Source organism: Colobus angolensis, unplaced genomic scaffold (assembly GCF_000951035.1).
Source record: "Colobus angolensis palliatus isolate OR3802 unplaced genomic scaffold, Cang.pa_1.0 Scaffold230, whole genome shotgun sequence".
Classification (NCBI taxonomy): domain Eukaryota; kingdom Metazoa; phylum Chordata; class Mammalia; order Primates; family Cercopithecidae; genus Colobus; species Colobus angolensis.
Window position 1 is genome coordinate 4,809,303 of NW_012115489.1, and position 16,094 is coordinate 4,825,396.

Genomic DNA, 16,094 nt, shown 5'->3' on the forward strand with positions numbered 1-16,094 from the left:
CCTTCCTTTCTTTCTTTCTTTCTTTCTTTCTTTCTTTCTTTCTTTCTTTCTTTCTTTCTTTCTTTTTTCTTTTATTTTCTTTCTTCTTTCTTTCCTTTTGCTTTCTTCTCTCTGTCTCTGTCTCTGCCTTTCCTTCCTTCCTTTCTTCATTCCCAGTTTTTGTCCCAACAGAGGATTAGGCCAAAAAAGTTGGAAAACACACTGATGTATCTAATATCACAAATGTTAGAGTTACGCTTTGAAGATTTTTGACTAATAGTCCTGCGTTCTAATAATAGTAATAGCCATTATTACTATTTATTGCATTTCCATTGGGTTACAGCATAAATGATCTCAGTAAATCAACCTAACAATTCTATGAAAGAGATATGATTATCCTTGAGCATATTTTAGGGCTTAGGGGTTTAGTAACTTGCTCATTGTTAAGTAGCCATGCCTTCCCCTTTTCTTGGGCCGTTTTGCTGCTCTTAGCGTAATGGTAGGTAATGGGCATGAGTTGGGGGTGGAAGAGCAAAGGGTGGGGGCCAAATATCTGTCATAGGACAGATATTTGACTGTCCTGTGAATTATGTGTGTGTGTATACAAATTGTTTCATTAAGGAAGAAAACCAAACTGGCCTGTGATCAGTTCTTGTGAGAACTGACTCACCTATCACAAGGAAAGCACGGGGGAAACTGCCCCTATGATCCAATCACCTCTTACCAGGTCTCTCCTTCGCACATGGGGATTACAATTTGACATGAGATTTAGGTGGCAACACAGAGCCAGACCATATCATCTACCATTTGGGGCTGTTTTCATAAGTAAATATTGGGAGATGAATTTAGGAGACGCTATTGCTGGGTCCCATAAAACCATCAAAAGGCCTTGCAGGGGAGACAATAGTATAAAGCCAGGGTGAGAATGCTGTGACTCACACATCAAACGTTAGACAACAGGTGTATGTTGACTGTCTACTCTGTGATCAGTAGAATGCATAAGTGAATTTTGAGTATAAAAAGGGAAAAGTGTAATAATGTAGCAAGACTCTGAGCTTCATTTATCCATCAGGCCCTAGTGAACATAAATACCCATCCCACTTCTCTAACTTTTTTTGATAGTGATTTAGTATAATGATTCAACTTTCTGTCCTGGACTTCACAGGGCTGTTGTCTTCACCTGTCCCTTTCCTTGAATTGGTGGTGCACCCCCTCAGAGAGCATGTAGGGTAGGGGGCACCTATAATGCACTCCATGTGGGCAACTAAGCTACATCTGCTCTCTCCAAACAACAGTCCACGATGACCCATGCTAGGCCTAGTAGGTCCTCATCTTTCCCGGTTTCTAGAGATTCTCCCTTAGTTGAAGCCTGGAGACTTTCTGCTCTGTGTTGATTACTGCTGAGCAGTTTCTGGTGTCTCAATGGTGCTCCCTGCTGGAGATGCTCTATCATCAGCTATACCACCTTTGGCAAGAAGTTGGAGGACTCTCCATCAGGTGTGAACCTGGGCTGTTCCTGCTATTCATTACCCTAGAAAGGACTCTGATAAATCATTAAGCTAGCCCTAGGGGGGTCTGGTCAAGGCTCAGCTTTTTTATTGTTTGGCATTCGTAATTCCTAAGGGTGGAAGGAATTCTCAGGTGTTGCTCTAATAACAGCCTTAAGCCAGATGCTCTCCATCAAAAACTCTCTCAATAGTGGCTTGTTCAAGAACAGAGTTCAGTATTTATATACATTTAACAAATCTTACTCCTCTCTAATTCACACAGTGTTTTGAAGGGCAGGGTACAGGACTTCTCTGGAGCTCCCAGGGCAAATGCAAGACTCTTAAGGGTCAGGCAAATGTTCAGGGTACATTTATCAGCATGATCTCCATATCATACCTAACATATGAAAATATATCCCACATCCAGTAATCTTTTTATTTGCTATTTAAAAATAATTTTGAAAATTATTTTTAAAAACTTTGCTTTATTTATTATTATTTGCATGTAGGTAATTCAGTTACTATTATCTCCCAGCAATCAAATGCATTCTTGAGAATTTCTGCCAAGTGAGAAAAAGTAATATAATTTATTTATAAAAGTGTGAAATATGTATTAATAGTAACAATAAAGTTAACATGACACATGCTGATGTCTAAGCATTTATTAAATTTGATTTTGCATTTTTTTATTTTGATATGTTTTTCCTCTTTTCTTTCTTTCTTTCCTTTTCTTAAAGAGTTTTCAGACCTTTTCAAAAGGTCTCAGACCCTAAGTACCATGTTCTCTAATGGATAACATTGTACAACCAATGTTAATCAGCTTCTCAGGTAGGTAACCTTACCTTATACAACTCATAAGCCTAGGTATTAAGTTGGACTATATAAAATTGATGTTTTTTTCTTGTAAAATATGATCAAATAGAGGCAATTTCACATAATTTAAGCTAATAGTTTATAGTCACTCTATTGTGCTGCTGAACACTGTATATCTTATTCCTTTCATCTAACTGGATTTTTGTATTAACCATCTCCTCTTTATCTCCCTTCCCCACTACCCTTCTAGTCTCTGGTAAACTAGTAGTTTTTGGTTACAAATATAACACATTTTCCCTCTTGAACACATAGATAAAAATGGTAGAGTTAAGACTAGTAAAAGCAACTGCTGTGCAGGTGGCTGGTGTTCAGTATTTGCTGAATGAATGTATGCACACCTAAGCAAATAACCAAACCAAACATAACAATGTAAATAAGAGTTAAATTGCATGGTACAGACGTGTGGTCATGGACGTGGCAGAATATGTTAACCATACAAAGCAGTTTGACAATTACTTTGCGTTTTTTAAACCAACATTCTGTTTTGATTTAATTTGGTTTTTTTAGAAGAGATTGGCATTGTCTGTGGGAGAAAGCAGTTCTGGCATTTTTCACTGTTGACCCCTCATTAGGGAATAAAACATGGAAACATCATAGGAGTTTAAGAAAGAAAAATTTTTTTAAAAATTATAGACCTAAGAGAGGAGACTTCAGAGGTTGGTAGGATTTTCATGAAGCATGTTGCTATTTATTTGGCAGCTAAGATTATCTTCAAGGGTAGGATCTGAAGGTCCTAGTGTTCTTTTCTTCCACTGGAGCTCAGAGAAGCCAACAGTTCTATTTTTCGTGGGGGAAGTCTAGGGCTGGCAATCCTAGAGAAAACAAACGAGTATCAAATCTTCATCATCAATAGGATTTTACTCTTGGTCCATCCACCCATCCACTTTTTCACCTTCTTATCCTGTTGCACCACATTGTGCCATACTGTCTAGGTGCTGGGAATAGAATGTGGTTTAAGGCATAAGGCACATTCTCATACTAGAAAGGGCTATTTATCTTGTATACAGAGAGTCAATGTGATTAGCGCTGGAAAAACAGAGGGAAAGTTCTCAGGGAGAACTGATTCCTGGAGACAGAGAACTGATTCCTGGAGAAATTGGAAAAGGTCTCATCAAAGATATGCAAATTGGCCTGGGTTCAGAATAGAGGTTTTTAACCCTGGCTAAAGATTAGAATAACCAGTAGATTTTTTTTTTTTTAATTCAGAAAACAAAAAACCCATGCCCAGGTAGGATCTACCATAGCTACTTCTGTTTAATTGGCTTAGGATAGACATCCACTTTGTTTTGTTTCTTTTTTTTTTTTTCCTTTAAGGAAGTGAACCAGATGAATCCAATGACCAACCTGGTTGAGAACCATTGGTCTAGGAGTAGAAACACACACAAGGAATAAGGGAGAAGGAGGTTCGGTTAGTTGAGGGAGAGAAAGTTGGAAGCATTCCAGGCTAAGTAAATGGTATAGAAAAAGAAAGATGATGTATTATGGTTTTCAATCTCATCATGGGAGTAGGCTAGTATAAATTGGAAACTAGAACTTTCTATGTCAAAATGGATGCTTGGAAGATCTACCTTAAGGAAAAATTCAGCAAGAAAATGTCTAATGTCTCAGCAAGAAGCTGGTGGGCCATCCTGGGTCAGGTTTGAAACGTCAACCAAACAATGCCTAGTGATCTAAGATAATTTTATATATTGGGGAAGGGACCTTGATATTCGTTATCTATGAAATACAACATATGGAACCTGAACCAAGAAACTTACATAAAAATCTAGTGCAAGTCTGATGAAAATGATGGGACCTCCTAAGAAACAAACTAACCCTAGGAACACATTCATTATCCGGGGAAGATAGGGTTTCCACAGGAAATAATTCCCACCAAAAACTAAACCTGTAATAAAAAATCACTAAGTACTGAAGAATGAATAATGTGCCATGAGAATGAATTGGTAGATTTAGCAGAGAATTGCACTGCAGAAACTATATATACTGGAACAATTTGAAAGAATTCCATGAAGATATATTTAACATGTTGAAAGACATAAAGGTAGGAAAATAATCCAGTAAACTAGACAAGAGAAAAAACAAGACAAAAGAAAGTTGAAAAATAACCAAATCAAAATTTTGGAAAAATAATTTTAAAATAATCTCAATAGGTCAGCAAATGGATAGACTATATATAGTTGAATAAAAGAATTGGAAAATTAGAAGATAGAACTAAAGAAATCACAGAGAAATCAGCAGAATATTCTACCTAGAGAGAAATAGGTAGAAAATAGAAGTTCCAAATACCAAGTAGTATACATTTTTGGAGAGTAAGAATGTTTCTTTGGAATGCAAACACTAGATGAGACTTTAGACAAATGAGAGACAGAGTTAGCATACATTTATAAGTCAATTATTCTAAAATTTAAAATAAATTCTAACTTACATATTTTGTCACCACATCGAGTTTCTAAGCCATTTGCTAAGAAGTGTAAACAATTCTTAAAATATTAAAAATTTGTATTGCAAGAGATGAAAGTATGGTTGAATGATAAACGAGGCTGTGAATCTTTGCTTTAGGAAGCTACATAATTGTTTTGGAATTTTGTTGCAGGAAACTGTATTTGTTCAAACAATGATTGCCATAGAAAGTTGATCTTACTAGCTAACCTTGTGATATTAACACTTGGACTAAGATCTCACTTATATATTAGGAGTCTGAATAATTCTACCAGAATGAAAGACTAAGCCTAAACTCTTAGTATTAGAAACATGGCTAAAGTCATGTTTACTTGTAAGAAGTAAAATAGTTTAATTGAGTCCTATTTGTCTATTATTATTTTTATTGCATTTGCTTTTGAGGTCTTAGTTATAAATTATTTGTCTAGGCCAATGTCCAGAAGAGTTTTTCCTAGATTTTCCTCTAGGATTTTTATAGTTTCAGATCTTACATGTAAGTCTTTAATCTATCTCAAGTTAATTTTTGTATATGGTAAGAGAATAGAGATGATTTCTCAAAAAATTAAAAATAGGACTACCAGTCAACTCAACAGTCCCACTACTGGGTATCTACCCAGAGGAAAATAAATCTTTATATGAAAAAGACACCTGCACACATATGTTTACTGCCGCACTATTTACAACAGCAAAGTCATAGAATCAACTTTCATATCCATCAATGGATGATTGGATAAAGAAAATGTGGTACATATGCACCACAGAATATTATTCATCCATAAAAGAGAATGAAATCATGTCTTTTAGAGCAACGTGGACGGAGTAGGAGGTCATTACCCTAAGTGAAATAACCCAGAAATAGAAAATCAAATACCACATGTTCTCGCTTATAAGTGGGAGCTAAACAATGGGTATGTATGGACATAAGAAGGAAATAATAAACAGTGGGGACTCCAAAACTGGTGAGGATGGGAGGTGGATGAGGGTTGAAAAATTACCTATTGGGTACAATGTTCACTATTTGGGTGATAGGTACACCAGAGGCCCAAAGCTTACCGTTATGCAATATATCCTTGTAACAAACCTTCGCATATACCCTTTACATTCATAATACAAATATTTTTAAAAGTAAAATAATATGTTTCCTTAGAATTAACTTTAAAATACAATACAGGATCTCAGTTTTTAAAAACACCAGTACAGTTAAAAATGCAAAATAAAAATCTAGTGAATATCATTTATATAAAATTTAAAAACATACAAAACAATATCACATATTTTTCATTTGTACCTATTTAGTACAAGCACAAAAATATGAACTGGAAAGATACATACAAACTTAGTGAAAATGATTGTATCTGAGCAATAGAAGAGAGAAAAGGCAATAGAATTTCTTGGGGGAGGTGGGGATGTGGTACAAAGTAATTAATTGGATGTATTATTGTTGCTTCTTAAAAAAGGTTTTGAAGTATATATGTCTATGTCTTTACACATAAACGCATATATATGCACAGTATATAATATATACATTTATATAAAGTATATATGATATATATGTATTAACATTCATCAATTCTAGATAGTGAATACCTGGATGCTTGTTATATTTCTGTAAACCTTACATAAGAATATTTTTATAATTAAAGAGTAATACAATAATTATAATTTATTTATTTATAATTCTATTTTAATATATACAAGTAGAATATGTTAAATGACACATAAAGGCTGATTTACCCATTTTCACTATTCACTCAATCTTTATCCTCTGTTTATATAAATAATCTAGAGATTTAGTACAAATTAATCCAAGAGCTAGTTTTCAAATTAAATAACCCCAAAGTACATATTTTTGTCTTTAACCACATCAAATAAATTGTCCTCACCTTCAGAAATTTTTTGTTTACTGATTTCACAGGCAATTCCCTCAAATTTGAATGGGCAGGTACACAAACACTTTCCATCCATTAGAATTGCTGTACCTCCATTTTGGCATGAGTGGCATTTTCTTACACTAAATTCATTGATATAGTCTTCAATGGCTCTTTCCAAGTTTTGTTTCTTTAGATGTGCATTTTTCATTTTCACTGGAACCAGATTATATATAGGAGACAGCTGAAAGGAAGCAAAACATTTAACTTTAGGTCCTTTTTAATGGAGAGAGCTTGTAGAATACACTTTACATAATTATTCATTCACTGATTCATTAATTCAACAAAGGCTTATTGAATGTATATTATTGCCAGATGTGATATTAGCTTTTAAATAATCAAAACTAGTCAAGATGTCTGCTATCAGGGAGGTCATATTATGGAGTTAAGGACACTGATATTAATAAAATAATGATGCATAAATTTCAAATAGAAACTGTGATAGGTGCTACAAAAATACAGGTATTATGTGTGCTTTAAAAATGAACAACTGAGGGACTTAAACTTCTGGCTTGATAATTTATTGACATATTATTTTGTGAATTGCTTTTGCTGCCTTACTCCTTCTCTTCCAGAAGGTAACCAGATGCTTGCTATCTCTTGCCTAAGAGGTGGGTTGTGTGCAAGGCCAAGTCCAGAATGACCCTGAAGGCAGCCTTTTTCTTATTTCTTTCTTGTTTTTTTTTTTTTTTTCTCTCTCTCTCTAAAAGTCTAAATTCATTGAGAAATTTTTGCTGGGGAAAGAATATAGAAGAATGTCACCAAGGAAAGAGATTCATCCAGAATGGAAAGGGGATAGAAGTTAGTACATACCTCAAATAACAGGAAACCATAGCTAGATATTTAGCAGCTATTTGGGGAGATAACAGGACCTGTGGGGTGCCTTAAAGAAGCTGCATATGAAATATCAGGAATCCAGTCTCGTCAGTGATTTCTATTTGCAAGCCTGGCATGGAGGGATTGGAAATATTTGACTTCTAGTGAACATGTGAGCCTGAACAATAAGGTTATTAAGGTGACTACGATGAACTAAAGACACATGTAAATTATATCTCCATTTCCCAGACAGAAGTGTCAGGATTCTTGTACCAATTTAAACAACAGGGAAAAAATTTCCTGAGTCCCATCCAACAAATAAATGAAAGGTAAATTTTCTAGCAACATGGAAAAACATGTTAAAATCAAATTAAAATCAAATTAAATTAGATGTGAAGAAAATGAAGTAAAATTATTTATTTGGCACACTTAAATTCCTGCAGTAAGATATACAGTTGCTATACTGAAATCAAGGAAGTTTGGAAAGCTTTGTCAATAAATATTGAGCTGAGACTTGAAGGTGTCAAGGCAGAGAGAAGACTATTCCAGGCATATAGTAAAGAATTTTGAAAGTTTTTAAAGAGGAGGAAGTTGGGAAGATGTTGTTCCAAAGATACAAAATTTTAGTTAGATAGAAGCAGTAAGTTCAGAAGATCTATTGTGCATCTTGATGATCATAGAAAAAAATTAAAAAGTTCTTATAATGGAGATAGTATAACATATACAGGGAAATTTATATGTTCACTTAATTTAAGCAAATTCAATTGAGTAACTAGCAAGAGCTGTTTGAGTGAATAAACTGTTAGAAATAGAGGCACTTTGGTGGCAGAGCACTTTAAAACAAGAGACCACAAAACTTAAAAGAAATAAAAATCTAGAGAGCCCAGAGCCAAAAAGAAAAACAAAGAAACAAACAACAACACCAAAACCCCACAAATTCCTGCAAAAGAGTAATGATGGATTGATGGATTAAATAATGTGGACTCATCTTTCTCATCTTTTCCCTAAGGACAATGAGAAAAGCTAAACAAAATAAAACCAAACATTTTTTTAAAAAAACTGCTAAAAGACTCTGGAGAACTAACAAGAAAATAAAAAATCACAGAGCTGAGATCTGGGAGGAGGTGGAAATCCAAGAGTTGGGCCCAGTATTCTAGGGCTACTAGTCCTCTTGACACATTTCCTAACTCAGCAAGAGGTAGTAGAGGGACTAGGAGGTAGAGGAATACATTACTGGGCTGAGGAGAAAACACTGGAATTCAGGTCAACCAAGGTAGACATGCTATCCCTTGATTTGTGGACTAAGAGGGAAGTGGAAGTAGGATAGCTCTGGCAGAAACTGTAGCCCAGTTTGGATTAAAATAATCTTGGATCATTAGTGGGGATCCTAGAAGCTTTTCAAACATAAATACATATGCTTGGAAGAATATATGAATATACAAAATTATCCCAGGCATCAGGCTACTCCTATAACAATTTTAAGTACAATATTTAGCCCACAGTAAAAATAACTAGGCATACAAGGAAATAAGACAACACGAATGAGACCAATGGAAATAATGGAAAATAGAAACAGCTATGGTGGCTGCCAATGTTTGTGCTATCAGACTTCAAACAATTATCAGACTTTAAACCAACTGTTTGCATAAACAGAGAGATAAGAGACAAGACTGAAAATTTTAGCAAAGAACTGGAAGTTATTAAAAATAGATTTGAAAGAAAGAAACAAATATTAGAACACAAATTAATGAATTAAACAGCAAATGTGATAAAACTGAAGCAATTTAATGAATTGCAATATAGGTAAGAAGAAAATATTGACAATAAAGCATGGAGAGACAAAAGGATGGGATATACAGAAAGAGGGCGGGAAATACAAGTGATAGTGTAGGAAGGGAAAAGATCCATGTATTTTGAGTCCCCGAAGGAGAACAAAGGACAGAATAAATAAGAAGCAATATTTGAAAAGCTGATGACTGAGAATATTCCAGACCTGGTGAAAAACAACAATATATCTTATGAATAAAAACTAAAGTTAAAAATTATTTTGCACTTAGGTATTATCAGAGAAAAATTACTTAAAAAAAAAAAAGACAGTGGAGAACATCTTAAAAACAGTTTAGTAAAAGGTCTGAGTATTTTGAAAGTAGACTGAATTTGACTTTACTAGATACAATCAATAATATTATAAAGAGTCAAATGGAAATGTAAAAAATAAAAAGCATGGTAAAAGAGATGAAAATATCTTTGATGAGTTTGTCAGTAGATTTCATAGAAAGAATCAGTAAGCTTGATAAAAGATTGGTAGAAATTAGCCAAATTAAAGTACAAAGAGATGAAAGAGTTGAAGGGAGGGAACCCAGAAATGAGCATCCAAGAGTATGGGGCAATATGAAAGAGCCTAGTACTGCATTACTGGAATCCTCGAAAAAAGTGAAAAGGTTAGAAGAAGGGGTTGACAGGGGGAGAGAATGAGAATGTGATTGTGGCAGAGGAAATATTTGAAGACATAATGACCAAGAATTTTTCAAAAGTAATTAAATAATCAAATCATAGACTCCAGAAATTTAGGGAACTTCAAGCAGAATAAAAAATAAACATCCAAACACATCTCATTCACACTGTGTAAAACCAAAGATTAAAAGGAAATATTTAAGGCAATGACAATGAAAGGAAACACTACAAGCAGAAGGTCAAAGATAAGAGTTACAGCATACTGCCTATCTAAAAACTATGCAAGCCAGAAGACAAAGGGGTAATAGCTTTAAGTACTGAAAGACAAAAAGACAAAACAAACAACCAAACAAAAAAAACCAAACCCCACACAAACTGTAAACCTAGAATTTAATACATAATGAAATGTCTTTGAAAAAAATATTTTTTTTTCAGACACGCAAAGGCCAAGAGAATTTGATAGTAGCAGACGTGCACTAAAAGAAATGCCAAAGGAAATTTTTCAGGTAGAAGAATTACCACAAAGAACTGAAATTTGAACCTACATAAGGTAATCATGAGCTCTGAGTATAACTAAAATGAAGGCAAAATATACCTTTCTAGTTTTAATTGTTCTAACAATACATTATCTACAGCAAATGTTGTTGTATTGTCGTATGAGTTTATACTGTATGTAAAAATTTTTAAAAGTATGTAAAAGATACATACACTGTAAACTCATTATACAATATGATGAAAATAGCATTAAAAATGGGAGGGAGGATTTGGGAATATAGTGTTGTATTTGTTTTACACTACACATAAGGAAGCATAATATCATTTGAAGGCAGACTATGATAAATTAAGGATGTACATTGTGAATCATATGTTAACAGAGTAAAAAATATTTTTTAAAAGAGACATGAGTAATATGCCAATACTGAAAATAAAATGGAATCATATAACATACTGAATAAAAAAGAATAGTCAGGACAAGAAAGGCACAATGTAATGAATAAACAAGATTTAACTGAAATGTTAAAGGGAGAGTGCTGGAGATCAGGGGGAAGCAGAAAGGCATCTGTGGTGGTTGGAAGCCCAGGGGGTCTCACATGTCCAGATTGCTAGAGAAAGCCATTCAACTGCAAAAATAAACAATGAGCAAGAAAAAAAGAAACAAAAGATATTCAAAATAACCAGAAAGCAATCAATAAAAAGACAGGGATAAGTTCTCACCTATCAATAATAACCTTAAAGGTAAATAAATTAAATACCCCATTTAGGAGATATAGATAGGCTAAATGGACAAAAGAAATAATAGCCAACTATATGTTCCCTATGAGAAACTCACTTCACCTGTAAAGACATACACAGATGGAATGTGAAGGATGGAAAAAGATATTTCATGCAAAGGTAAACCAAAAGCAAGCAAGAGTAGCTATGCTTATATCAGACAAAGCAGACTGCAAGTCAAAAACTGTAAAAAGGAGAAAAAGGATAATGTTATATAATAATAAAGGGATCAATTCAGCAAGAAAATATAATAATTTTAAATATATACACACCCAACACTGGAGCATCCAGATACATAAAGCAAATATTAGATCTAAAGTGAAACAATAAAATAATATCTGGGTACTTCAACATTTTACTGTCAGCATTGGAGAGATTATCTAAACAGAAAAATCAACAAAGAACACAGGATTTAAACTGCACCATAGACCAAATGAACTTAATAGCCATTTACAGAACATTTGCCCAAGAGCTGCAGAGTACATATTCTTTTTATCAGCATGTGGAACATTTTCCAAGATTAATCATATGTTAGAAAACATAAGAAGTCTCAAAAAAATTGTGTAAATTGAAATTATATTAAATACCTTCTCAGACCACATGGAATAAAACCAGAAGTGAATAATCAGGGAAACTTTGGAAACTGTACGAATACATGGAAATTAAACAACGTGCTCCTGAATGACCATTATATCAATTAAGAGATTAAGAAGGAAATACTTTAAATTTCTTGAAATAAGTAAAAATAGAAACAGAACATACCAAAACTGATGATACACAGAAAAGGTGGGAGGGAAGTTTACAGAAATCAATGTCTACTTCAAACATCTAGAAAGTTTTCAAATAAACACTTTAATGATACATTTCAAGGAGCTAGAAAAGCAAGAACAAACCAAGCCCCAAAATAGTAGAAGGAAAGAGATAATAATGATCAGAGCAGAAATAAACAAAATTGAGACTGAAAACAAATACAAAGGATTAATGAAACAAAAGGTTGATTAAAAGTTTTTATTTTTAAAGAAAGACAGTGGAGCTAGTCCAAGATGGCCAAATAGGAACAGCTCTAGCCTCCAGCTCCGAACATGAGCAACACAGAAGATGGGTGATTTCTCCAGTTCCAACTGAGGTACCGGGTTCATCTCACTGGGGCATGTTGGACAGTGGGTGTAAGACAGCAGGTGCAGCCCACCAAGTGAGAGCCAAAGCAGGGCGAGGCATCACCTCACCCAGGAAGTGCAATAGGGAAGGGAATTCCCTTTCCTAGCCAAGGGAAACCGTGACACACAACACCTGGAAAACTGGGTCACTGCCACCCTAATACTGCGCTTTACCATGGGTCATAGCAAATGGCACACCAGGAGATTATATCCCATGCCTGGCTCAGAGGGTCCCACGCCCACAGAGCCTCCCTCATGGCTAGCACAGCAGTATGAGATCTAACTGCAAGGTGGCAGCGAGGCTGGGGGAGGGGCGCCCACCATTGTTGAGGCTTCAGTAGGTAAATAAAGTGGCAAGGAAGCTCAAACTGGGTGGAGCCCACTGCAGCTCAAGGAGGCCTGCCTGCCTCCATCTCTGGGGACAGGGCATAGCAAACAAAAGGCAGCAGAAACCTCTGCAGACTTAAATGTCCCTGTCTGACAGCTTTGAAGAGAGTATTGGTTCTCCCAGCACAGAGTTTGAGATCTGAGAACAGACAGAACGCCTGCTCAACTGGGTCCCTGACCCCCAAGTAGCCTAACTGGGAGACAATCCCCACTAGGGGCAGACTGACACTTCACACCTCACACAGCTGGGTATACCCCTGAGGTGAAGCTTCCAGAGGAATGATCAGATGGCAACATTTGCTGTTCAGCAATATTCACTCTTCTGCAGCATCCGCTGCTGATACCCAGCAAATGGGGTCTGGAGTGGAACTCGAGCAAACTCCAACAGACCTGCAACTGAGGGTCCTGACTGTTAGAAGGAAAACTAACAAACAGAAAGGACATCCACACCAAAACCCCATCTGTATGTCGCCATCTTCAAAGACCAAAGGTAGATAAAACCAGAAAGATGGGGAAACAGCAGTGCAGAAAAGGTGAAAATTCTAAAAATCAGAGCACCTCTCCTCCTCCAAAGGAACACAGCTCCTAGCCAACAACAAAACAAAGCTGGATGGAGAATGACTTTGACGAGTTGAGAGAAGAAGGCTTCAGACAATCAAACTTCTCTGAGCTAAAGGAGGAAGTTCAAACCCATCGCAAAGAAGCTAAAAACCTTGAAAAAAGATTTGACGAATGGCTAACTAGAATAACCAATGTAGAGAAGTCTTTAAATGATCTGATAGAGCTGAAAACCATGACACGAGAACTACATGACAAATGCACAAGCTTCAGTAACTGACTCGATCAACTGGAAAAAAGCATGTCAGTGATTGAAGATCAAATGAATGAAATGAAGTGAGAAGAGTTTAGAGAAAAAAAGAGCAAAAAGAAACGAACAAAGCCTCCAAGAAATATGGGACTATGTGAAAAGACCAAATCTACGTCTGATTGGTGTACCTGGGGAGAATGGAACCAAGTTGGAAAACACTGCAGGATATTATCCAGGAGAACTTCCCCAACCTAGCAAGGCAGGTCAGCATTCAAATTCAGGAAATACAGAGAACACACACAAAGATACTCCTCGAGAAGAGCAACTCCAAGACACATAATTGCCAGATTCACCAAAGTTGAAATGAAGGAAAAAATGTTAAGGGCAGACAGAGAGAAAGGTCAGGTTACCCACAAAGGGAAGCCCATCAGACTAACAGCAGATCTCTCGGCAGAAACTCTACAAGCCAGAAGAGAGTGGGGGCCAATATTCAACATTCTTAAAGAAAAGAATTTTCAACCGAGAATTTCATATCCAGCCAAACTAAGTTTCATAAGTGAAGGAGAAATAAAATCCTTTACAGAAAAGCAAATGCTGAGAGATTTTGTCACCACCAGGCCTGCCCTACAAGAGTTCCTGAAGGAAGCACTAAACATGGAAAGGAGCAACCGGTACCAGTCACTGCAAAAGCATGCCAAGATGTAAAGACCATTAATGCTAGGAAGAAACTGCACCAACTAACGAGCAAAATAACTGGCTAACATCATCATGACAGGATCAAGTTCACACATAACAATATTAACCTTAAATGTAAATGAGCTAAATGCTTCAATTAAAAGACACAGACTGGCAAACTGGATAAAGAGTCAAGACCCATCAGTTTGCTGTATTCAGGAGACCCGTCTCACATGCAGAGATACACATAGGCTCAAAATAAAGGGATGGAGGAAGATCTACCAAGCAAATGGAAAACAAAAAATGATAGGGTTGCAATCCTAGTCTCTGATAAAACAGATTTTAAAACAACAAAGATCAAAAGAGACAAAGAAGGCCATTACATAATGGTAAAGGGATCAATTCATCAGGAAGAGCTAACTGTCCTAAATATATATGCACCCAATACAGGAGCACCCAGATTCATAAAGTAAGTCCTTAGAGACTTACAAAGAGAAATAGACTCCCACACAATAATAATGGGAGATTTTAATACCCCACTGTCAACATTAGACAGATCAACGAGACAGAAAGTTAACATGGATATCCAGGAATTGAACTCAACCCTGCACCAGGCGGACCTAATATACATCTACAGAACTCTCCACCCCAAATCAACAGAATATACATGCTTCTCAGCACCACATCACACTTATTCCAAAATTGACCACATAGTTGGAAGTAAAGCACTCCTCAGCAAATGTAAAAGAACAGAAATTATAACAAATTGTCTCTCAGAACACAGTGCAATCAAACTAGAACTCAGGATTAAGAAACTCAATCAAAACTGCTCAACCACATGAAAACTGAACGACCTGCTCCTGAATGACTACTGGGTACATAATGAAATGAAGGCAAAAATAAAGATGTTCTTTGAAACCAATGAGAAAAACAATACAACATAACAGAATCTCTGGAATGAATTTAAAGAAGTGTGTAGAGGGAAATTTATAGCACTAAATGCCCAAAAGAGAAAGCAGGAAAGATCTAACATTGACACCCTAACATCACAATTAAAAGAACTAGAGAAGCAAGAGCAAACATGTTCAAAACCTAGCAGAAGGCAAGAAATAACTAAGATCAGAGCAGAACTGAAGGAGACAGAGACACAAAAAAACCCTCCAAAAAAATCAATGAATCCAGGGGCTGGTTTTTTGAAAAGATCAACAAAATTGATAGACTACTAGCAAGACTAATAAGGAAGAAAAAAGAGAAGAATCAAATCAATGCAATAAAAAATGAAAAAGGGGATATCACCACCGACCCCACAGAAATACAAACTACCATCAGAGAATACTATAAACATCTCTAAGCAAATAAACTAGAAAACCTAGAAGAAATGGATAAATTCCTGGACACATACACTCCCCAAGACTAAACCAGGAAGAAGTTGAATCCCTGAGTAGACCAATAACAGACCCTGAAATTGAGGCAATAATTAATAGCCTACCTATCAAAAAAAAAAGTTCAGGACCAGACTGATTTACAGCCAAATTCTACCGGAGGTACAAGGAGGAGCTGGTATCATTCCTTCTGAAACTATTCCGAACAACAGAAAAAGAGGGAATCCTCCCTAACTCATTTTATGAAGACAACATCATCCTGATACCAAAACCTGGCAGAGACACAACAAAAAAGAGAATTTTAGACCAATATCACTGATGAACATGGATGCAAAAAACCTCAATAAAATACTGGCAAACCGAATCCAGCAGCACATCAAAAAGCTTATCCACCATGGTCAAGTGGGCTTCATCCCTGGGATGCAAGGCTGGTTCAA

General features: G+C 35.8%; 1 protein-coding gene across 1 annotated transcript in view; it reads right to left on the reverse strand.

Annotated features, from left to right (window-relative positions):
• Nucleotides 1-2,197: 2,197 nt before the first annotated feature.
• The window catches only part of C9 (complement component 9), a 91,247-nt gene continuing 77,350 nt past the window's right edge, over nucleotides 2,198-16,094 (reverse strand). The window contains exons 10-11 of the mRNA XM_011944402.1: nucleotides 6,662-6,890; nucleotides 2,198-3,151 (exon numbers count right to left, since the gene is read on the reverse strand). Of these exons, the coding sequence (XP_011799792.1) occupies nucleotides 3,117-3,151; nucleotides 6,662-6,890 (264 nt within the window). The 3' untranslated portion in view covers nucleotides 2,198-3,116. The remainder of the gene's footprint in view (nucleotides 3,152-6,661; nucleotides 6,891-16,094) is intronic.